Raw genomic sequence first — 24259 nt, 5'->3', positions numbered from 1 at the left:
CCCTTGCGTTGGGCCCTCAGGACCCCCGAACTTGCTGCGTGCTCTCTGCAGAGGTGCCCCCCGAGCTCACTCCATCGTGGCCTCCAGACAGCAGTAATTTTTTAAGTCTTTCTTTTAAAACTTAATTTGCCAATTCCCAACCCTTGGAGGTGCTTTTTTGATATCCCTTCAGGCTGTCTGCCTGGACAGGCCACAGAAGCCGAAGCCGAAGAGATGGATGCTTATTACAAGCATTCAATTAGTGGAGCTCGAAGGATGCAGCTCCGAATGCTCCATCCATGCGTGGAGGCCTGCAGACACCCTCCCCCACCTCGGGTTGTTGATGCCCTTTTTCATATTTATTGCTACCTAACCAGATATCCTGCACTTGGTATAATTTGATATCTGCCCAGTTCCCAAAGTGCTTTCTCAACAAATGTTTACCCCAGCGTTAGAGTGGATGTATAAGATTTATGGCCCCTTTTGCTGAGTGGAGTCCTGGGGAAAGGCAGACTCTGCCTTCCCAGGCAGAGAACCCTGCCCTGGCTGGCGGGGTGGCCTCCAGCAGGAACATTTTAATACATCACTTATTAAAATGAACCTGGAGCCTTGGCCAAGGGCTCCCGCACTCCCCCCTTCCCAGCAGAGGGCAGCTCGGGACCTTAGCTGACCACATCCAAGCCCTGCCTCCCTCTGACCCCTTACGCAGTTGTCTGTGGTGCCGAACAGCGGGAGAGCCCAGCCTCAAAACAACAAACCCACAAAAAGATCCTTAAGGCTGAAGGACAGTGGCTGCAGCTGGGTCTGAGCCTGGGGCTGGAGTCGGATGAGTCTGCAACCCCATCCTGGAGTTTAGGCTCTGGGTTTGAGTTCTGCCTGTGACTGAACTAGCTGAGTGACCTCATACAAGTTACTTAAGGTCTCTGAGCCGGGACTTCTTCCGCACAATCAAGATAACGATGCCTACTTCACGGGGCTGTTGTGAGTGGGGTAAACAGCAAAAGCTTAATCAATGTGGATGCGGTGTGGTCCTTTTAGCCCTTCTGGGGTGTCGGTTTCCTCACAAAGAGAGTTCGTGGTGGTGGGTTTCTAGGGTTGCTGGGTCAGGAATGTGAGACTGTGGAAGGGAAAGCACTTTGTAATTGCAGAACTTTGATCAGGTAAGTGGTAATTACTCCTGGGTGGAACATGTCTGCGCCTCCCGAAAGCAGCTTTCACTAGGGCTCCTACCCACCCTGGCAGATGGATGGCACACAGGTGGGCCCTGCCCCTAACTCTCTGTGAGGCACCCCTCGGGCTTCTCACCAGGAAAACTGGGCTTCATGAAGGCTAAAGGCCCATTAGCTCCAAAATGCTGGGATTCTCTGGGGTGGGCAGGAAGCAGAGCCAGGTTCAGGGACAGGGGCACGCCGCCTGGGAAAGTCAAGCTCGTATTCCCAAATCATCCGGCTGGCGTTGCCAGTGCCAGCTCCCCCACTATTCCTAACAATGACTGATGGGAGGAGAGCTCTCTGCTGGGTCCTCAGCGCTGGGCCCCCACCCCCTGGGAAGCAGGGTGCGACATCACCCCTCCCCCACGGGCCCTCTGGAGCCCCTCTTCCTCCCCACCAACCCCACCCCAGGGCCTGTCTTACCTGATGTCTGAGTCACAGGCAGGCTCCTGTCACTGTGAGCTGTGTTGTGACTCCCAGGCTGACAGTTTTACAACAAACACATTAAAAGCTCCCGGCACTGGGGCTCCTGGATGTGGAACAGCCCAGGAGAAAAAAACTCTCCCGGCCTTTCTTCAGCCAAATTCCTCCTCCCAACCCCTCCTCCCCCAGGGCCCTGCTCCCCCACCGTTAACTGCCTGAACACAAGGGGCTGAGAATTTTTTTCATAACGAGCCTTTTTGAGTGGTGATTGCAGGAAAGCTGCTGAGTGAGGAAGCCTGAGACATCCCAGGCTGTGGGCCCCAAAGGACCAGGCTCAGCCGTCAGGCCGGGATCTGTGAACTCAGGAAGAAGGGGGGAGGGGAGCCTAGCTCTTCCTCAGCCCTGCCTTTCCCGACAGGTGGCCTTCCTAAAGGATTACACGTATTTAATCTCCCCAACAAGCCTGTGAGGTGGGAGCTGCATTACCCCCACTTCACAGATTTGGAAAGTGAGGCTTAAAGTGAAGGGACTTGCTCAAGTTCATACAGTTAAGGAAGCGAAGGAACGGGAATTTGAATCCAAGCCTGCCGGTCTCCAAACACCGCTCTTAACAAGAGCCCTCCATCTCCCCCACCCCCCAGCCCAGGGATGGCAACCACCTCAGGAAAGCAGCGGAAAATCCGTATTGAATGAACTTGCTCTTTGGCGGTGGCCTTGCCTGTCCAGCTTGTCTTTCTCACCACCTGAGCCCAACCCACAGTGCCCTCTGCTTTGCCTTCCTGCGTCACAGACCAGAGCTACCCTTCACTCCGTGTCTGCAACCAGTAGGCAAAAAGCAAGTCCCCCAGAACCAGAGCAGAGCAAAGAGAGGAGTGAGACACAGGAACGGTTGTTTTATTGTACATCGGAGAAATAGCCCTGTGTGCTGGTTAAAGGTGCAACATACAGAGTATCGAATTAAGAAAAGAGGAACAGGGAAGGGAAGGGAAGAAACCTCTTGAGGTCCAAAGTTGCAAACAAAAGAATGGTAAAAGATTTCCTCACGCAAGAGGCATTTTTTGCAAATACCATGCAAAACGGGCAGCTGGTGTGCCTTAAGAGAACCCCTATAAATAACAGAAAAGACACTCTAAGCATTCCTTTACGTGGACTCAGAGCACAAGGAAAAAGAAAAGAAACCAAAATGCCTTTTGGCATTTCAAGATATTTGGCACTCTTGTGATTACATTTTTTTTTTTTTACAGTCCATTAAAGAAAAATAAACTGACACAATATTAGAGAAAAAAACAGGCTGCTCACACAACAGACTGCAGAGAGAGGTTAGAAAAAGCTCAAGCATTTTTTTCTTTGTGTGGTTTTTTTTTTTTTTTTTTTTTTTATGGTTTTTCTTTCCTGACATATAAAATGTGTCCATTTGCATTAACTTGGGCAAATAGCTTGCAGCAACAAAGAAACACAAGCTTTACAATTCATTTTAAAATAAAACAAGGATACTTTCTATGTATCATTCCTTAGAAAAGTTCTCTTAAACACATTCCTGATACTTTGAAAGATGACCAAAATAAAACAGACTATCTATAGATCTTTTTTTTTTTTTGTACATCCAAGGATAACAACATAAAAAAATAAAACTGAACAGCATTTCACATCCAAGTGCACAGAATAATTTTTGCAAGATTAAATAATGTAAACATTGGGAACAGCCAAATCAGCAAAGAATGCTAACACCTCAAAACACCCGGTGTTGCGGCTTCATTATTTAAGTGGTTCAAAATCCCGATCTATAATTGCGCAATATTCACTGTATATAAAAAGAAATGGATATTAATTTTGACAAATAGCTGCAACTGAGACTTTTTTTTTATTTCTTTACATGTGTGTATATACTGATTTTGTTGTGTTTTTTTAATTTATTTTTTACTTTTTATTTCTGCAGAGGAGCCCGGAGCCTCCTCTCCTCCGCCCGCCTCGTCTGTCTCCCGGCCCGACACGAGATACAGGTTGTTGACTTCATCGCAGGTAGCAAGCTAGAAATAAATTTCAAAGTGCTTTCTCTTTTCGCCCATAACTGTTACCGCCGTTCTTACTTATATTCTCTCCCTTAACTCATTGTCTTTGGGGCAGTTAGACACCAGGAGGTGCCTTGTCTGTCATATTTTTCAGCACGTCATCAATCCTATCATCTTCAATAACAACTGCAAAAAAAGGGGGGAGAAAAGGAAAAGTCAGCTCGCTGGGCCTCGCCAGGGGTCCCGGTGACGCCCCCAAGCAGGGGGACCCTGCGGGCGGGCTCCTAGCTCGCGGACGCAGCCCCATCCCCTTCGGCCTCCGCGCGGGGCCCCTCGGAGGCTTTCCCCGAGCCACTCCCCCCCCTCGCTGTGTCCCAGCTCAGTTCTGAGAAAAGGACTCCGAGAGCGCACAGATCTCGAAGCCCAGGCCGCTTCCACACCACCCACCCCACCCCACCCCCGGGGCGCACTGGTTTAGAAAGGAGGCTCCAGATCAGAAGAGGGAGGGGAGGAGGAGCCCAGGTCTCGGGGTCTGGGACCCTCGGGGAGGCGGGGGTGCTCCCAGCCTGGGTGAGGCGCTGCGCGGAGGGAGAGAGGCCGCTGGGGGCCGGTCCCCGCGGGCGGCGCGCAGCGGGTCCCGGGATCCGGCCTCGCCTGGGCGGGCGGGCTCGGCCTCTCCAGGGTCCCCGACGCTGCGGGCGCGGAGCCTGCCTTCGAGCCCGCCCGGGGCGCGCCGCGTCCCCGCGCGCCTGCCTCTCCCCGCGTCCCCCGCCCCTCTCGCCAGCACGACCGAGCCTCGCCTTCCTCGATCCCCCCGTTAGTCTCTCGGCGCGACGGTCACCTGTCGAGGTCTCTCTGCGTCTGGGGTGCCGGTCGCCCTCATTGTTTCAGCTGCCTCCCTGCCCTCCGCAGACGAGCGTCCGCGCTCGCCGTCTCCCCGCTCTGGCTCCCTCTCTCGAGCTTTGTCTCGGTCGCTGCCCATCCGGGTCCCCACCCCCCCCGGCTCCCTCCCCGTCTCTGCGTCTCGGTGTCTCCCGCGGCCGTGGGTCTCCCTCGCCGTCCCCGCGCCCCGGGGGCTCCCCTCCGGCCCGTCTCCCCCGGGCTTGTCCAGGTCTCGCGCGGAGCGCCCGGGGCTCGGCAAACTCCCTCCCCCCGAGTCACAAGGAAAACCCCGAAAGACCCTCGACTTCCCCGCAGGAATGGGGTCCTCTCTCCGCACTTCCCCACGCCGACCCTTGGGGGGTCCTGGGACCCCAGCACCGACACCGCGCGCGCGCACCCCGCTGTAGAGCGACTGCGCTGCGCAAACGCGGGGTGGGGGTAGACATCAGAAAGCAAACTTCGGTGCGGGGGGGTCCCAGTGTAGCCTCAGCCCCCGCCGCGGCGAGAAGCCGCCACGCCCCCCGGGTGACCCCGCGGGGAATCGCGCGGGCGCCTGGGGCCCGGCCGCAGTGCGGGATCCCCCAGCTCCGCGCGATGGGATTCCGTGGGGTCGGAAAGGGCTCCCGGGTGCGGGAGACCCCCGGAAAGCGCGGCCAGGCCTCGGCGCCCGAGAACCGGGGTGTCGGGAAGGAGGCCGCGAACTCACCCCGCTTGCTCCGGCCGATCTGGCCCAGCTTGGGCGGCCGCTTGTTCTGCCCGGCGCCGAAGAAGTTGTTGGTGTCCTGCAGGCGGCAGGAGAAGATCTGGCCCACGTCGCCGCCGTCGCCGTAGGGGCTCAGCTTCTCGTCGCCGTAGGGCAGCACCTCCGACATGGCTCCGTCCGGGGGCCCTGCGGCGGCGCCTCCTCCGCCCGCGTCCGCGCCCGCGGCGGACAGGTCAGCGGCGCTGGGGCCGGGGGCGGCCGGCCGGGGACGGCCCGCGGGCTGCGGCGGCGCCGCGAGGCAGGAGCGCGCGGCGAGGGCAGGAGCGCGCCGCCCGCCGAGCGACCCGCGAGCGCCCGCCGCTGCGCTGCGCCCCGGCTCCCGCGCCCGCGCCCGCTCCCGCTCCGGCCCCGCGCGCGAGTGGCTGCTGCTCGGGCGGCGGCGGGCAGGACTCACATCCTCGGCGCCTCGGGCGCTGCGCTGCGGCCGGGCCGGGCCGGGCGGGGCCGGAGCCGCGAGGAGGAAGGGGGTCCCCGGGAGCCCCGAGGACGCGGGGCCGAGGGAGGCGCGCTGCGGGGAGCCGGCGGGCTGGTCCTGCGGCGAGTGCGGGCGGCGGCGGCGCGGGTCCCGGCGGCTGACTGGGGAGCTGAGCGCGGCGGGTGTCGCGGGGCGGAGGGGAGAGGGAGGGAGGGAGGAGGGAGGAGGGAAGACTCGAGAGGGGGGTGGATACCCGGAGGGAGGGAGGGAGGGAGGGAGGGAGGGAGGGAGGCGGGGAGGAAAACAGACCGAGAGGGAGGGAGGCAGGGAGGGGGGACGGACGGGAGAGAGCGGGAGAGAGGCAGGGGGAGGGAAGGGCGAGCGGGAGGGGGGCGAGGTCAGGATCGAGGGCGGAGGAGATGCCGGGGGGACGCGGGGGGAAGGAGGCGCGCGCGGGAGGCGAGGAAGCGGGGCCGAGGCGCGGGGCCGCCGGCGAGCCGCACGGGCGGAGGCGAGGCCCCGAGAACAGAGCGGGGCGGGGGGGCCGGGGCCTCGGGGAGACGGCCCTGGAAGCCGGGAGACGTCACGGGGCCGCGCCGGCCCGCCCGAGCCGCCGCCGGCTTCCTGCCCCCGCCCCCGGCACCCGGCGTCCGGCCGCGCGGAGGGGCCCCCGCGCCCCGCCCCCGCCTGGAGGTCCGCGGCACCGCCCCCGCCCCGCCCCGCCCCGCCCCGCCCTCCCGCCGGGTGTTTACCGGCCCCGAGCCGGATCCGCCCGCTCCGCTTTCCCCGGGGGCTGCGGGGCTTCGGGGAGCGGGACGGGGCCCGGGCGCACGACGCCCGCTCCGGGAGGGACAGGTGGACGCGGGTCTCTCCCTAGGGGCCAGATGCGGGGCGGAAGGTCGGAGGGCATCCGGGATGACCCGGGGACGGGACCTCCCCTGCCAGCTGCAAACCGGGGAGCCCCAACTCACCCCCACACTCGCCCCCAACTTCGGGATCTCGGGGCCCGGCCCCTTGGGCCTCACACTCTCCCCTCCCCCCACTCTGCTCGCCCAGGAGGCCCGCCCGGCTGGGGGGGGGCGGCCCCGCCTCGGGGAGCCCAGGAGAGTCCCTCCTTTGGCGGGGCTCGCCCGGGATGCCGGGCTCCAGGCGCCTGCTCCCTGCGCCGGGGACGCCCCGAGCCTGCAGCCCTTCGCCCTCGGGGACCCCCCTTCCAGTAACAGTCGTGAGCCCTGGGGAGAAACTGTGGCTTCTGAGTGGAGGACACGCTCCCTGATCCCAGGAGGGAACCTGGGGCAGCCCCGGAGGCCTGGGGGGCGCATCTGCCGAGCGGGCGGCAGCTCCGAGGGGGCGAGAGGTGTGAGCGGAGCTCGTGGTCCCCGCCCAGAGCCAGCAGCACCTGAGCCCCCCCACCCCCCCACCCCCGGGCCACCGCATTCGCCCAACCGCAGGGGGGGACGGCCGCCCCAAGGTCAAGCTACCTGCTGGAGCAGGGCTAGGAAACGCTCTGGGTCACCCTGCTGACTCTCCACTGGCTCAGCCTGTTCTAGAACTCTGGGTGGGTGGGGGCTGAAGGGAAAAGGGGAGTTAGTGACATCTCACCTGGTAGAGAGGCTGCCCCCCCCCAAACTTTTACAAAGTCACACTGGCCTCCAGAGACCTTGTGGAGAAAAGAGAAGGGGGCTGAGACATGGGACACAGAGGCCATGTGGCAGGTGGAATGAGGGCGACCTTTGGATTCAGGCCTGGGTTGGAGACCCAGCCCTGTCGTTTGCTGGCTGTGCGACTGAACAAGCCGCGTCCCCTCTCTGAACTTCCATCGTTGCAGCTGTGAAGTGGTGCTTGTGGCCAGCGAGCAGCCTGTGCCCCGCAGGGGAGTGTTAGGAAAACAAAGCATCGGGCTGTCGGGCCGAGAGTGGGTTTGTACTAAACACGTGAGAGACGACTTGGAAATGAGAGAAAGAACAGTGGCGCTTTGTTCATTCCCGTTTCAGAGCCCTCGGCGGATCCTTGGAGATGACCCAGCCCGACCCTTCATTTACTAACCCGGGAAACGGAAGCCCGGAGAGGGTCAGGAGCTTGCCCCCAGCCACGCAGCTTGTCAGTGGCAGAAGCAACAGGTCTGGAGCCTCCCTTCGCTCCCCTCCCAAGGGCCTGTTTCCGTTCACTGAGGCTTTCCCCGGCTGCTTTGAGGTTAGCAGCAGGCCGAGTGCTGGAAAACAAAAACATAACAGCCCTATAATGAAGGTGCCAGGGAGAGGCTCCCGCACTTGTATCACGCTTTCTATTTTCCCCCAAAGCATTTTCACATCCGCTGTTGACCTTGCTTCTCAAAGGAAATACCTTTTCAGGTAGAAAGAGGAGACGTTGCATCCCTGTTTAACTGACGCAGCGCAGAGGGTGCTTGACCCGCCAAGGTCACAGGCTAGAGATGGAACCTGGAGAAGCCACTCTTCCCAGCTGTGATTCCAGGTCCCCGTAGGGGAAGCCCCACAGTGGTGACAGCCCCACTCATCTCGTCCTCACCTAGCTCCCTCCTTGCTGCTGAGTTATGAAGCAATTTCCACGTGAGCGCCTATCATAGCGCCACTGTGCAGAAGGTAAGCAGAAAGGCACAGAGAGGGCGGACGAATCCCTGCACACACAGCCAGAGAGGGAGTAAGGAGAGAAGCCAGGTTTTATACCCCACTTGTTTTTATGTTCACCTTGCCTTGTTTCAATGTTAAAAGGTGGCAGCATCTCACCTTCCCAATTCAGTACTCACCTGCTTAGCAATCCACACACCCCTCCCAGGCACGCGGCACTTAACAGTTAGAAATGCATGTTCATGACTATTAGCTCCTTTGAAACTTCCATTCAGAAGCAGCAAGGCAGGGACAGTCAGGCCCATTTTACAGATAAGGTACCTGAAGGTTGAAAGTGGTGTCACCAAGGTCATGCACAAGTTCTGCAAGGGAAAGTAGGAATCGGTGTGTGGCATTCCTCCACCTCCATCACTCCCAGCCGGCTCCCTAGAAAGGCCTCGCTCAATCCTCTGTTCCTTCCAACCTTCAGTGGGGCACCCCTTCGCCCTGGAGCCCTAGACCTGATGCAGACATGTCCTAGGGCTGGCTCCATTCCTGCTCCCCCACCCCAAAGTGGGCTGGCTCAGATGGCCAGGGCTATGCTGAAGAAGCCAGGTCCAGATGGAGGAATGGACCAACTAAGGTAGAAGTAGAGGCTGCTTTCCCACCACCCAGCAAGGCAGCCTGGCGGTGCAGCTCCAGGTGAACAGGGCAGCCTCCCCATTCACATCCCCACTCTGTCATTTTCTAGGTCTGTGATAATATCACCTCTTTGTTCCTCAGTTTCCTCATCTGCCAAATGGGGATGATAATTGTTCCTACTTGGTTTGTTCCAGGGAATGAGATCATACATGTATCATATGCTGGCATACAGTAAGTCCCCAATAAAGGGACCTACTATTATTATTAGCTATTGACTCTCTTTGTGGCCTTGAATAAACTGATTCTCTCTGACTCTATTTCATAAATTGGGAAACTTGGAGAAAATCCCCTTTATTTTTTCAGCTGCAAAATCAACCAGTTCTCCCAAATCTAGTTAAAATCTGCTTGGGGGGGGCGGGCTGGCTTCCCCCTCAAGCCTCACTTAAAAGCTCCTTCCCCTAACCCTAGAATTTTGTAGCGTTGAGAACCACAGGCCTGGACCATCTCCACAGGCTCTTTCAGCACAGTGCTGGTGGGGTAGAAAAGGGACATTCAGCCCCATCGGTGCCCAGCATAGAGCAGATGCTCAGCACACATTAGCTCCCTTTGTTTCCTTCCCTCTCTCCTGTCCAGATGGAAAAACTGAGGTACAGGTACAGCATCAGAGACCGAGAGAAAAATGTGGCCGCTGGATCCCTCAGACCTGATACAGCACATCAGCTGGCAGCTCAGGCCCAGAATCCTATAGAGGTGGAGCCCTGGGAATGCTGAGCCTTGCCGGGCCTGGCTCCAGCCCTGTTGGTCAGCAGGGAAGGCCGGGATGCACTGCAGTGTCAGTGGCCAGCTGGTCACCCCCAGAGAGGCTAAGTGGCCTCCCAGTAGGGGACCACCACTCTGAGCCAAGGCTGGCTTAAAAACCCACATCATCACCACCCCTCTCAACTCAGTGACTAGAACCTGGGTGCAGCCAGTTCCCCAGCCACCTTGAAAGGCAGGGCCTCTGCCCCCATATCCCCACACACGACACGTGCACAAACACACACAGTGAGAGAAAGCACGTTAACTGACCAGAGGCGACTTGGACCTCGAGTCAAGGAACAACAAGAGAAGAATCATTCATCTTCCCTTCACTCGGCAAACATCTGTTGAGGACTTTTGTGGCAGGCACAGCCTTTCCCCCAACACAACTCAAGGAATATTAGCTTCTTTTCTTTATTTGTTTAATCACCAACACCCTTTCTTCAAACAAAAATCTGATAGAGAACCTCAATATATAAAAATAGATAAAGGGCAAGCTTCTGGAGAGATAGGGGCTCAGGACCCTTTGGGTCCCCCATACTCCAGTTGGCCCCCCAAGGGTCTCCAAAGAATGTCCAGAGTGCTACACAGCTCGATGTGAAACCACCTCCAGAGTTATCTAGCCCAATCCCCTACCGTTACAGATAGGGAAACTGAGGCCCCAGGTGGGGAACCCAAGCCTCCTACTCCATCTGGATCCCACTGGACCACACTCCACACTCAGGATTCTATGGGGGAGGGGGGTCCAGCAATGCACAGTCAGAAAATAAAAGGACTGTTGCTTTTTCCCCTCCAAACAATGAAGTTGCTATGTTTCTTGAAAATAAAATAAATAAATACAAAGATAATGGGGTAAATTTTTTAAATATTTATTGTACCAACAACCCACAAAGTGAGAGTCCCACAGACTCTTCAAGAAAACTTAAGAAAGAGTGAGGACAGTTCAGAACTCTGAGGGAGCAGCTCTGCCTACAACCCCCACCCAGGATGAGCAGGTGGGAGGCGCTGGGCTCTGTGTCACCCGGGAAAACAATTGCCCCTCTCAGCCCAAGAAAGGCCTGGCACCATGGCTCTCTTCCATGTCCACGTGATCCTGGGGGCAGACAAAGGCGGGTGTGACTTTAGCTCCAACCTGCCTCTGAATATTTCACCCAGCCTGTTCACTTTCTCCTGTACAGGGCTCCCAAGAGGCCTGAAGTCCCCTGACTACAGAGCCCCCAACTTCAGTAGAGCAATCAGCTGAGGCAAACTGTGACCTCTAAAGGGGACTGAGGAGCTGACCCCCACCACAGTTCAGAAAGGGTACCACCACCCTCTGATCCCAAACTCTTACCCCCAATCACTATTAAGAGCTCACCATGCCCCAGGATCATGCCAATGGCTATATAGGTACCTACACTCACAATAACCTTAGAAGGTGGCTGTGATTGTCATTTCTATTATGTGTCATCCATACAGCTCTGGGGCCAGAGAAGGTGAGTGACAAGCCCAAAGCTGAACAGCCTAAGAGAGGCAGCTGGTCTGGCCCCAGGCCAAGCTCTCAACTGTTGGGTGACAGTGCCTCCCTGAGGACACCTGGGAGTCAGGAAGCCAAGGACAACCTCTTCTAGTCTCTGCACCTTGGTTTACCCACAGAAACTGGGGGGGGGGGGGGGGATTAAAGAGCCTTGCAGGCCTGGAACCCCTTTGAGGATCTGATGAGAGAGAACCCACCTTTTCCCTTCCCAGACACAGAAAATGGTGTGTGCAATTTCCAGTGGATCTCTGAACCCCAAAGGCCCCTCAGATGAAGAATGCAGGACTGGGTCCTCTAAATGACAGTCCCCACTCATGTCTTTTGGCAACAGAAAGGCTTTTAATGCCTTAAGCCCAGAGGCGGGAGAACAAATTGAGGAGGCCCTCACCTTGACTCTCACCCAAACAAACCTGGGGTCAGACATGTGGAGGTTCAAGCCTGAGCAGAGGGACATGGCCACTGCTGAGCCAGGTTCCACCAAGGGGACTGTGCACAGCTCTGGACTCTTTGGTTCCCATGTGCTATTATTTGAGCATTTTCCCAACCCATGGACTGATGTCATTTAATGTCCATGATAAGCCTGTGAGGTTGGCAGGGCAAAGAAGGAGTACTTTCCCATTATACAGTAGGGAAAAGTGAGTCCCAGACAAAGAAGATGAGCTCCCCGTCAGAAGACAGAGCTAGGACTGAGACCCCAGGTCTCCCAACAGCCAGCACGGCGCTCTGTTCACTGGGCCTGGTAGAGGGCAGGTGAAAATCAGAAGACCCTAGTTCACCCCCAGCTCCTCCCCTTCCTACCTGTGTGACCTGAGCCAGAATTCCCGTCAGGGGCTAAGCAGATCCACCTGGAAGGGATATTGTGAAGATCAGATGAGGTGTTGATTGGGTCACTAAGATAAGAGCTGGGGACAGCTCCAGGCAGAGAGTCCCACCACCCAAAGCCCTCCAGGGCTGCAGGGGTGGATGAAAGGTCCTGTCTTCCTAGGAAAGGAACTGACTATGTAACAGCAGGGGTAGAAGACTGAGGAGCAGCCATTGCACGGTCACAGAGGCCCTCCCCTGTGCCCTGCCAGGCCCTGGGCTGAGCATGGGATGGGGAAGACGGGAGTTGGTCTGGGAAGGTAGGTGCCAGGCACAGGGGAGAAAGGTGAGGAGAGGCAGGCTCACAGAAATAGAACAGCTTCGGAGAGGAAGACAGATCCACGTGCAGAGGAAGAAACCCTTTCACACACCCAGAGGCAAGAGACAAAAAGGGCAGGCGAGAGGCAGAACTGGCAAGTAAAGTGATGTCAGCTCCCAAAGGCAGTGGAGAAGGGGACAGAGGAGCTTGATGCACAGGAGACAGGACCCTGGGAGATGAGAATGAGGGGAGCAGGCTGGGCGGGGAGAAGCAGGGCTTCTCCACCGAGAAAACCAAAATCCGTGCCCTACAGTTTTTTTAAGCTCCCTTTACCAGCGTGAAGTCATTTGGATATTTTAAGAGCATGTGATGCATTTTGCATATCTCGTTTTTGTTGAAGGAAATCATGGTTAGTGTATTTAAAGATGTGAATGCCTGGAAAATTATAGGGGGGAAAATGTAGGATTTTTCCCCTCCCCTGAATTTTCTGGATTTCTCAAAACTTTCACATCTGCACCCAGCTTCCTGGGGAGCTGGGCAGAGAAAGGAACAGGAAAGAAAAATCCCTGCTTCCTGCTCCTCTGTCCTGGCTGTGCACAGGTAGGCCTGGGATTAGCAGCCCAGGGTCCTCCTCTGCCTCTGGCTCTGCCCTCAGGCTACCAGGCCTGTTTCCCATCCCGCAGGGAAGAGAAAATTACACAGGCCTTTGCAGGCACCGCCTCAGCTCCCCCTGCAAGGCCTCCAGCCTGCCACAACCACAGGCGCACAGCGCCACCTGGAGGCCACAATAGAGAATGCAGCACTAGGAGGGAGTCTATCATCAGTCCTGGGTGGGGTAGGAAGAAATAAAACTTATGAGCCAAATTATCGCAAGCACGTATGTAGCCCCACTGTATGAAACACCTTAAATATTAGGAAAGGCTTGAGGGGTGGGAGGCCTGCAGTTTTGGAATTTGGACATTAATATTAGTATGACCTCATTTATACCCCTCTTCCCCCAGCCTAGAGAATGTTGGGATCCACGGTACCTGGCGCTCTAGGTGCTTAATAAATGCTTGCTCCATTCATCTGTGGCCCTCCGGAGTCTGGCCCAATACTGGAGGAATCTGGATTTGAGGCACCAGTGAGGCAATGGTTTTGGCAGGGTCAGAGGGTAAAGGGCAAGAGCTGAGGGCCGTGTGATTTCACCAGGCAGGCCCTCACCCGGGTCTGGTTGGCCCCTCTGACCAAGGCCAGTGTCGCTGGCTCAGCCTCATGTGCTTGCTTCTTGGGGAAGGGAAATGCCAGGTCCCTCGGCTGGCATCTGGACAACAATGAGGCAGCTGCCGGGGAAGTGACTAATGAGCTCTCTGGGGAGCAATTCAGGACATCATACATGGAAACTTATCTCATTCAGAATTGATAAGTTAACGTCTAATTAGAGAAAATGTGCTGAGTTTCCCAGCTTTCTGGGAACATGGTTCTGAGGCTGTGGCAGGCAGCTGGCTCGAAGAGGGTCCACATGGCATCTCTCAGACCAATAGCACTGAGGAGGGCCTCCAAACTGCCCTCCCTGGTCTCTCGCCCACTCGCTAGCTCATACACATGCAAAACCAGAGCTGAATGGAGCCTTGGAAAGCTTCTCATTCAAATTGCTCCTATTATAAACAGAACGGAGGCCCAAAGAGGTTAAATCACTCCATTAAGATTACAAAGCAACAGAGCCAGGACCAGAGAGAAAGCCAGCCTTTGGACTTCCAGTCCAGACCATTTACCATGATGCGATGACATTGTCCAGACTTTCCTGTGTTGAGTCCTCAGAGCTCTAGCGAGGTCACTGGACATAATGTTTCTCTACCCATTCTATCTATCTTGGCCTCAGGCCCTAAGAGAGGTCCTTCTCTTACTTCTTAGAACCAAGTCATGGCCTTCATCTCTGGTCCAAAAGGCAACTCCTACAGGCAGCCTTCCAGGATTGTTTGCCCCCATCTGTTTCATTTGCTGTTTACTCATTCATTCCATGTACATTCAGTGGTTAAGAGCTCAGGCTCTGGAGTCAGACTGCCTGGGCTTAAACCTTGTCTCTCTCATGTGCCTGGGCAACAATGGACCTCCCGGGGCCCTGATCTCCTTTTCTGTAGAGTAAGAATAGTACAAATGCTTGCCTCGGGGGAGGAGTAAACCGTATCAATCACATACAGCACTGAGCGGGCACCTAGTAAAGAGCAAGCACTCCAGTTAGTTCCAGTTAGTGTATGGTGACAACCTACAAATTGTCCTGGAGAAGAAATAAGATCTAATTCCTGCCCGAGACATGGGCGATATGGTTAAGAGCAGGGACAGGAAGACTGCTATGAAATCTCGGAGGCGGGGCGCCTAACCTGGTGGGGAGGGTCAGGAAAGGTTTTCCGTAGGAGGTACAGCTGAGCTTTAAAGGGTGAGATGTTAGCAAGGTGGAGAACCAGCATGGCATGGGCAAGGGCACTCAACAGCTGTGTTGCTGGGGCGGCAAGTGTGATACAGAGAGGGATACGGAGAGGCTTGGAGAGGAGGCCAGGGCCGTCACACAGGCCTTGTATGCCACCCAGGAGCCAGCGCTGGGCCTGGAGATGACAGGGAGCCTGGGGAAGGAGTTCAAGTAAAGGGGCACGGTCAGGTTGGTGTTTTAATTAGACCACCCCAGGCTCTGTGGAGTAGGTTCTCTGCCTGGCTCTCTGGCAATGATCTACTGCACCGATTCTGGGTTTGAGTCCATGCTCGCTCCTAGCCGGCTGGGAATGAGACGTCTCATGCGCATTCACTGGCAGTCCCCACCTTCCACTTTCGGGGCTTCTTCTCCAGGGTTGACGAGGCCTGAACTGATACTTGGGTCCCTGGCCGGGAGCCGGGGGGGGGGGGGGGGCTGGGGGGGGGGGGCTGACAGGGAGACAGGAAATTGGAAGTTAGCTCTGAACTGACGTTGGGATTGTGAGTTTTGATTCTTTGCCAAGTCAACCCCAATGCTCAGTAGCTTTAACGCCAGGAGACAGCAGGAGGCAGGGATCGTCTTGAGTAACTGCTCCTGGTGTTTTGAATGTCTGCGCTCCGCACATTATATGCACTAATGCTTAGGGTCCTGAGGCAGCGACTGTGGGCTGTCCTGCATCTCCCCTGGCTGGCTGGAGGACTCCAGATAGAAGAACTAGTCGCCCAGGAGTTGGGCTGGGCTATGGCAGGCTGGCTTCCCTTCTTTTCCATCACTTTGATCAGATCTACTCATGAAATCTATGCCAAGGGCTGAACTCATACATTACCACACACCACCACCACCCACCCCCAGGCAGCTCATTCATTCTGTACCAAAACCTGGACCCTCTTAAACAACAGCTGCAGAAAGGACAAGGAAATGCGGGAAGGACAAGGGAAAAGGGACAGATGCTTTCAAGGCACTCAGAGGTCATTCCCATCAGCCACCCTCTCACCCTGCCCCGCCCCCAAGACACCTCTAGGTAAAACCAGGGTCTTAACACCTCACTGAGCAGGACTCAGCCCTGGCCAGCAGGTACTCACTTCTGCCTGTTCCTCCACAGTAACCCCCATCTCATAACATGGGGAACAGGTATCTTGTGGGGTATTCCCGTGAGCACTGAGGGCGTGAGCCCCACTGCTGGCGAGCAGGGTGATGGAGGGGAGCTGTGGAAACAACTTCAGACCCAGCACTTACTAGCACGGTGCCCTCTGGCCAGGGAACCTGCACTCGGGACTCACTTCCTCTTCCAGGAAATGCAGATGCCATGAGCCTGCAGGGGTTCCCTGAGGACCAACTCAAAGTTCAAGAGCACAAGCTAGTACAATACGCAACACACAGTGTTAGTTTCCTCCCTGCTCTTCCCCAGCACCGCACCCCGTCCCATTCTCTCACTGCCCCGCCATTCAGGATGTCAGAACAGTTTCTTCAGGCCTGGGTGCGTCTCAGGATGCCGGGCTGCCCTCCAGGGTGGCCTTCTCGGGCTGGCCAGTCTCCTCCCCCAGGCCTCAGCATCACCAAGCTGCCAGTGATCTGTGGGAGCCCCAAACACAGCCGAGGAAGAGCACACACGCACAGGCCTCAGGGTTTCCAGTTCACTCTGTCACAATGGGATTTACTTCCACCCCAGGGACCCTCGGGCTAATCAATGAACTCTTAATGACAAAGCAACAAGCTAACACTTGGTTGTAGCATGTTTAATTTGTGCTGCCCACGCTGGACACTGCATAGGTGTCAGCCCCCTGAGAGCACCCCACCTCCCCCGCACAAAGGATCAGGAGAATGAACATTCAGAGCCAGGGAGGGAGGTAAGAAGGGTGTATAAGTGACCTTTGACCACTTCTTTTCCACTCAAACTCAGGAGGGGCAGTGAGGGGTGACGGATAACAAAAAAAGGGGCGACGTGATTACACCCATGGTACTCAACTGTTCACCGCAGGAGGGGAAGCCTGAAAAAGGCTCAGGATGCTGGCTGGAGAGAACCTTGGAGAGAAGCTGAGACAGCCAGAGGCTGGGGCAGCAGCATCCTTATTGCTTTCTGTGGGAGGTGAGCCCTTTGCAGCTCACCTCAGGCAGCGAAAACCAGAGTGACCATCAGGGTGGGGAGCAATGCTCTGGTGGCCCCCTTTCAGGCAACAGAGACCCCAGGAGGGCTGCTGCCAAGCTGCCCATCCTCACCACTGCTGGGACCACTGAGTTGACCACCATTCCCACCGTCCCTTCAGGTGACCACTCTTTGTTCTGCTGATCAGAGTTCATCCTGTTTGGTAGACAGCAAATGCTGGACTTCACTTTCTTCTGTCCTGACAGACAGGTGCACACTTAGGAGGCAAGCAGCAGGTAAGGGGAAAGGGACACAAGTGACATGTCCAGCTGGATTTTTTCCTGGGGTATAAGCAAAAGGAAGAAAGACTAGGACAGAGTCTCCCCAGAGGAAGCTCTGCGAGGCATACACCACGCTCAGAGCCCAACCTTGCCTGCCCTCTGGCTGAGTCATTCAAGGCTCAAGTCCACAGGAATCAACAAGTCACCAGAAAGGACCAGAAGACACAAGAGCAGAAGAGCTGAAGCTCTTGGCTTTGGTGCTTAAGCGATGAGGTGTTTCACAGTCACACACACTCATCAGGATCTGAGGAAAGGATGCCATGCCAGCACACCCACCAAGGGGGGCTCCGACTCTCACAGTGCGCTAGAAAGGGTCCCCTCTCAGGTCGGAAAGGCAGCATCCTACTGTTGGAGGTGTGAGGTCTGGACAGCTCCCCCACCTCCTGCCCTCAGTAACATGTAGAGAAAACAGCTGCCCACCCCCACCCCGCCCCACTGCTCTTCTAAGGCCTCGAGATAAAACCCCTGAAAGGGGGAGCTTCCGCTCTTGTGTAACTGTGGGGCTTCCGGACGGTTAGCTATTGTACAAGGGAATCACTCGGGTGATCTCCTGCCTGCAGATGGGGCACTGCTTGGGCTCTGGCAAAGCGCGGTAGCACTCAGTGCAGGAACAGACGTGCCCACACTCCAGAAAGGCGCAAGACTTGAAGTTGCTCAGACACACGACACAGGTGCTCTTCAGACTCTCCCTGTCCTCAGGCTCGGCTTGGCTCAGCAGCTGGGCCTCGCGCTCCCGGAACTCCTTCTCCATCTGCTTGAGGCGCAGTCGCTCCTGCCACTGCAGATACTGCTTTCTGAGGATGAAGAAGAGAGCAGCACACGCGGCAAAGCCAAACACCAGCGTCAGGACCTTCCAGAGTCTGACACTCGACTCCTGCCTCTGCAGCAGGCTGTCGAAGTCCTGGCTGCTCAGATAGTACTGCATGCCCTGCTTGGGAGGCTGCAGGCGGATTGAGTTGTTGTCCAGGACCAGTTCGCCCACCCCTGTGAGGGTGGCCCCAACCTTCAGCATCTCCTCGGTCTCCTGGATGCCTTTGGGCCGCTCACCACTGATGAAGTGGCCGATGGCATCAGTGAAGGACTGGATTGAGGGATGGAACTTCTCGTACACAGTCTCCAGGCCCAGATCCTGGGAGTCCAGGGGCTTCAGCACTCGCACAGCCACACCCACGCCGTCCTCGTGGGGCACCAGGTCAAAGGGCACCGTGTTGGTCCTTTGGTGAATGATCTTTGAATAGTCATTCCTAAAACAGTAAGAGAGCTCAAGATAAAGTAAAGGACAGCAAACACCTCACGCCAGGCAGAATGGAGGTTGCATAAACGCCAAGAGGACAGGATAAAATCTGAAGTAACTGGAAGAGAACAGAAATCACTCTTATCCAAGGGCCTCCACTTGTTAGAGTCTCAGGCCATATGAGACGGTGACAAATACCAGCAGAGATCACCTCTACCATTTACTTCCTTTTGCCACTCTAAAATAAATATCCAGTTCTTTAAAAAACTAAAACAGAACTACCAGATAATCCAACAATCTCACTTCTGGGTACTGAACTGAAATCAACATCTCAAAGAGAGATCTGCACGCCCATGTTCACTGCAGCATCATTCACAACAGCCAAACACGGAGGCAGCCTAACTGTCCCCTGACGGATGCATGGATAAAGAAATGCGAGACACACACACACTCAGGAATGTTACCCGGCATGAGAAGGCAATCCTGCCACATGCAACAAGATGGATTAACCTGGACAGCTCTATGCTAAGCAAACTAGGCCACTCACAGAAGGACAAATACTGCATAATTCCATTTATACAAGGTTTCTAAAATAGTCCCAATTACAGAAGCAGAAAGTAGAATGGTGGTGGCCAGGGGCTGGGGGAGGAGGGAGAAAATGGAGGTTGCTGTTGAATGGGTATAAAGTTATACACGATGAATGAATTCTAGAGATCTGCTGTACAACTTTGTGCCTATAATTAATGATACTGTATTGTTGTGCTTAAAATTTTGTTAAAAGGGTAGATCTTGTGTTAAGTGTTCTTTTATTACAATAAAAAATAAAATAAAATAAATACAAAACAAAAACCCACTAGGATGATTTAGAAAAACTGTACTCCATTTAACAGCAAAATAATCCACAAAATCATTTTAATAAATACTGAAATCATTAATCCATGCCATAAATCAGTAGTTTCAACCTTTAGTGAGCATATCAACAGATTCCGGGCCCCTGTCCTGGAAATTCTGTTTGGCAGGTCTGGAACGAGCCCAGGAACCTGCACTTGAACAAGATGCCTAGGCAACTGAGTTAAGAGGTCCTCAGATCACACACAAGAATATTTTCAGCATTAAGAAAACAGTCTACACCCTGTCTCGGGAGAAGCTGACTGCCGGGTTTTCGGCCAGTGGAGAAAGGCAACGTACCAAAGGTGGGTTGTTCGGTTCCACACCATCTTGTGCTCCTGAAGTGTCAGCCGCTGAATCACCCCCTTGCAATTTTCCACAAACTGGCTGTTAAGCGTTTCTTTAACAGATCGAACAGCTCCTAAATGGAAACCAATTATTTTATTTCGGAAGAACTGTTCTGCCCTACCCTTTAAGGTCATTTAAATTTTGTTTTGAGTTAGTTTCATTAATCAAAATGATGACAACTGTGATCACCACAAGTTATGTTTTGTGGGCTCTCTTCCAAGCACTACAACAACCCTGTGAGGTAGAAATTATTTTAGAGATGGGGCAACAGAGGTTCAGAGAGGCTGGGTAATTTCCCCAAGGTCACACTGCAATAATCCAGGTCTTTCGACCCCAACGTCCAAGTTCTGGACCACTGCCCCAAGGATACAAAAGGCCCTGGATACCAGCCAACAACAAACTTTTAGAAGAGGAAGTTACTTTTCATTTTACCAATAAACAAACATACCTTCAATAACAGCATAAGGCACACATTTTCCTGGAGCTTCGGAAAGGATATTCTTTAAATCTTCACCCAAGTGGATTCTTTTAGCTCCCTAAATGCAAACAACATATTAAACTCACTATTGAATACTGACATGTTCAACCAAACTTAAAGGGCAAAAGAGAAAAAGACTATTTACTCTTGTCATGCAGAACAAATGAGGAAACCAGACAGGAAGGAGACTATGGGAGGGAGATTCAGGCTCCAAAGCTGTGTCCAAGAAGTTTTAACATGTAAACAGGCATGGGCAGTGCCTCCCTCTGCCATCTGCAGAATGGGGGTGCCACGTACATTCTTTCTCCAGGTAATGGAAACATAGACTCCTTTTCATCTCCATTTTTTAAACGAAAAGAACGAATCAATTTGCATACCACAGACCGAACATAATTTAATCTCTTGACAATACAGAATCATGAACCCAAAGGTTTGTGTGTAAAACACCTAAAGGAGTGCCTAGTACACGGTAGGGCCTGGAGCAACAGGAGGCACCATTACCACCGTACCTTTATGAATTCATGCTCTGCATTCTACACCATTATAAAGGGGGGGCCTCTGCTTTATAAGGCGAGGCTCTGTTAACTGGTGCCAAACACTGTTCTATTTTCAGTCTGTCTTTCTTCCCTCTCATAATCAGGTGAGCATGGTGACGTCTGCTGCGGTCTTCCTCTGACAACCCCTAGTTCTCCCACCCCTTCCAATTCAGAGTTTCCAACCTGCTGTGCTTGGGAGCCAAGCAAGCCTGTTACTACTGTATCAAAAATACGAGAAAAGTAATAAAATCAATAAACATTTCCTGAGCTTCTATGTGCCAGATTCAGTGCTGGGTGCTAGGAATTCAGGGGTGAATGAATGACAGTTCCCATCTTCAGGGTATTCCCATCAACAAATCTTAAGGATGCCAGATAAGTAACCTCTAAAAAGGAGATGAGATACTGAATACATATTAAGGTCATGGTAAGATTAAGCTACTGCTACACAGTAAATGACAGGAGCAAGGTCAATAAACACTTACTAACCACCAACCCTGTGAAGATAATAATAAAAAGTAACAGCAATAACAACTAACACAGTTTATTTACTTGTTGTATTATTTATCTCTCTCCACTAATAGTCTCTAGGAAAGTTAGAGCCCTGTCTGTCTCACTCACTGCTGTCGCACTAGTGCTCACACAGGAGGTACTCCATTATGAATTTGATAACTAAATAAGCACTTAGATATACTACACAGCAGGCACTATGCTAAGCACTTTAAATGCATAAATCCATTTACTGTATATACCATCCTTATACAATAGACATTATTATTCTCAATTACAGATAAGAAAACTGAGGCTCCGAGAGGAGAAGTGACTTGTCCCAAGTCACAGAGCGGGGAAAGTATTCACCACAGAATGGCCAGTTAGAATTTTTTTAAAGGGCTGGAGGGGGAGTATGGTCAGAAAGACATGGGGTTGAATCAAGCTCTAAGGCATTTATTGTGACTTCAAGCAACTTAATTTATCTAAGTCTCCGTTTCCAAGACTGCAAAAGATGGGGAGGAGCTCACAGAATTTTTATGTGGATTATATGAACCTTAAGATGTGAATCTAGCCCAGAGGCTGGCACACAGTAGGCATGCAATAAATATGCATTCCCATCAATATCAGAGATACACAGCAATAACACACAAACCCAACTACGGAAAATAGAATTTAAAATATTAGGAGCCCCCTGACCGGCCGGGTGTGGCTCAGTGGTTGAGCATCAACCTAGGATCCAGAAGATTGAAGTTTGATTCCTGGTCAGGGCACATGCCCAGGTTGTGGGCTCAGTCCCCAGTTGGGGGTGTGCAGGAGGCAGCCGATCAGTGACTCTCTCATCATTAATGTTTCTCTCTCTCCCTCTCCCTTCCTCTCTCTGAAATCAATAAAGATGTTAATTAATTAATTTAATATTAGGAGCCTCAAATATTTTTCCAAAAAGGGGATATTTCATCCTGGTTTAGGAACTAATGAGCAAAGCTTTTAAGGTCATCCAAAGACTGGTCCTGGAGAGTTCACTGTTTCAAAGAATCCCACATCAGGCCCACTTGACGCTAACTTGGTTTGAGTCAGAAAGTGAGGTATCAGTTACACTCATAGCCAATCACTTCAGGAGTAACTTGGTTATTTAACTAGGCGAACAATAGGGGAGCTGGAATCTCACTAGGATCCCATTCGCACCGCAAATTCAATTGCTTGGTAACTTGGTTCACTCCAGACAGATTCCAAAACTCCCCTCACAGGGGGAATTTCACACATTTGCTTTTAAGCCCTTACTGCAAACAATCTGATAATGAAGCCGGTAGGTGCAGGAATCCATCTTTCAATTAAACATCTGATTAAGCCCTAACTGTTGTAGTGTAAAAACTTCAGCCAAAACGAATCACAAATACTTATTGAGCATCCCTCACTAGTCCAGCACTGAGTTGGAACCTAGAAAGAATGAAGAAAGATAAGTAACCTAACGTCTCTAACCTAATGAGGTCCATCTCCTGTGGGCCAGTCAGGCATTCACAGTAAAGCAATGTCATCAATCAAAAAAAAAAAAAAAAAAAAAATCCTACAAGCAGAATCAAAAGATCTTAAGTTTAAGTTCCAACCTAACTGTAAGACCTTTCCTCTGAGTCTCCATTTCCTGATTTGCAATCTGGCGGTTAAGTTTCACTTTCTCTTCCTCAAAAAATTCTGTGAAGAAAAATACAACAAGATGGGAACATCTTATATAAGCTGTAAAGTGCAGCTCAAGAGTGTTATTTTTAAAATAACTAAAATATAAAAAAGGAAGAGTCTGTAGACGCGCGGAGCTGAGTAGCTCCGTGAATGAATCAGGTCTCCGGTCTCCGCACTTGCTGTTCCCTCTGAACTGCTCTTCCCCTAACACAGCTGCAGGGCCTCCCTCACCTCCTCCTGGGCTCTGTTCAAATGTCACCTGATTTAAAATAGCAAACCTCCCTTCCTCCAGCATTACATTTCCTCTCCTCCCTGCACGACTGCTGTATTTGTCCCCATCTGCCGTACCGTCTGATTTATTTGTTCGCCATCTGTCGGGCTGTAGTAGAACCGAGTCTCCATGAGGGCCGGACTTTTACCTGTTCTACCCATGCGATACTCCGAGTGCCTGCCGCTAAGCGGGTTCAATAAACACTTGTCGCATAAAGTATTGAAGTCAAGATCCATTCTGAGCCATGGGAGGGCCTTGGCAGAAAGGGGGTCGTGAAACAGTTATCACGAGACCCGAATTCTGACCCTAGTTCCTCCACTTACTGCGCGGGTGACACCCTCCCTTGGCCTGTTTCCGCTTTTGGATACTTTCCGACCGTGTGGCGCGGCCCCAGGCGAGCTGGGGGCGCCCCGTCACCGGGGGCAGAGAGGCCCCGGCTGGGACGGGCCGCCTGCGGCACTGACCTTGAGCTCTTGGGCGACCTGGGCCTTCCGCCGGTACACGGAGTACAGGCACGCGGTGACGACGGAGCTGGTGCCCAGCAGGATGAACTGGCCCAGCGAGGGCCGGCCCCCGTTCTCCATGGCCGCGCCGCGCCGCGCCCCGAGGGCAGGAGGGGACGCCGAGGTCAGGCCCCGCGACCCCGGCCCGACACCTCCCCCGACCTCGCTCCTCCCGGGACCGCAGCCCCCAGGAGACCTTGCCCGGAAAGCCGCGTCGGGTCGCCAAGCGATGGCGTAACGCCGCACCGGAAGTGGTGGCGGAAGGAGCAGACCGGAAGGCGGCGTTGCCAGGGTGATCGCGGCGCTGCCAGAGGCGTCCCCAGGGGCGGGGCGGGGCGGGGCGGGGCGGGGCGGGGCGGGGCGGGGCCTCCCGAGCCGGGCGTGGGGAGCGCTTTGCAGAAGCTGTGCGGTCGCTCCTCGCTCCTGGATCCTTCCTCCTCCCACCCGCGGGGCACCGGCCGCGACCGACTGGCCCGCGTCTACCTGATCTGAGTCCCCTTGATGTCCTGGGGTTATTGGGCTAATTAACGGGTTGTTGGATGTCTCCTCCATTAGACCGGGAGGAAAAAAGAATGCGTAGTAAGTATTTATGAGTATGACACACTTAGGCTTCAGGGCAAACCTTGAGACTTGGATTTTATTCTTCCAC

At 54.0% G+C, this 24259-nt stretch overlaps 2 protein-coding genes across 2 annotated transcripts; both read right to left on the bottom strand.

The window, feature by feature from the left end:
* Window positions 1-2491: 2491 nt before the first annotated feature.
* Window positions 2492-5467, bottom strand: CAMK2N1 (calcium/calmodulin dependent protein kinase II inhibitor 1). The gene is made up of 2 exons (XM_081145540.1): window positions 5211-5467; window positions 2492-3808 (listed from the first exon to the last, which is right to left on the bottom strand). Exons 1-2 carry the CDS (start codon window positions 5374-5376, stop codon window positions 3738-3740), a joined length of 237 nt encoding a protein of 78 aa, XP_081001666.1. The 5' UTR covers window positions 5377-5467; the 3' UTR covers window positions 2492-3737.
* An 11022-nt stretch (window positions 5468-16489) lies between these two features.
* On the bottom strand, window positions 16490-23844 carry MUL1 (mitochondrial E3 ubiquitin protein ligase 1). Its single transcript, XM_081145344.1, has 4 exons — window positions 23572-23844; window positions 20111-20198; window positions 19615-19735; window positions 16490-18436 (listed from the first exon to the last, which is right to left on the bottom strand). Exons 1-4 carry the CDS (start codon window positions 23689-23691, stop codon window positions 17707-17709), a joined length of 1059 nt encoding a protein of 352 aa, XP_081001470.1. The 5' UTR covers window positions 23692-23844; the 3' UTR covers window positions 16490-17706.
* Between the last annotated feature and the right edge of the window lie 415 nt (window positions 23845-24259).

Source organism: Miniopterus schreibersii (genome assembly GCF_964146895.1).
Source record: "Miniopterus schreibersii genome assembly, chromosome: 8".
NCBI lineage: Eukaryota > Metazoa > Chordata > Mammalia > Chiroptera > Miniopteridae > Miniopterus > Miniopterus schreibersii.
This window is presented reverse-complemented; position numbering and strand designations above follow the sequence as displayed.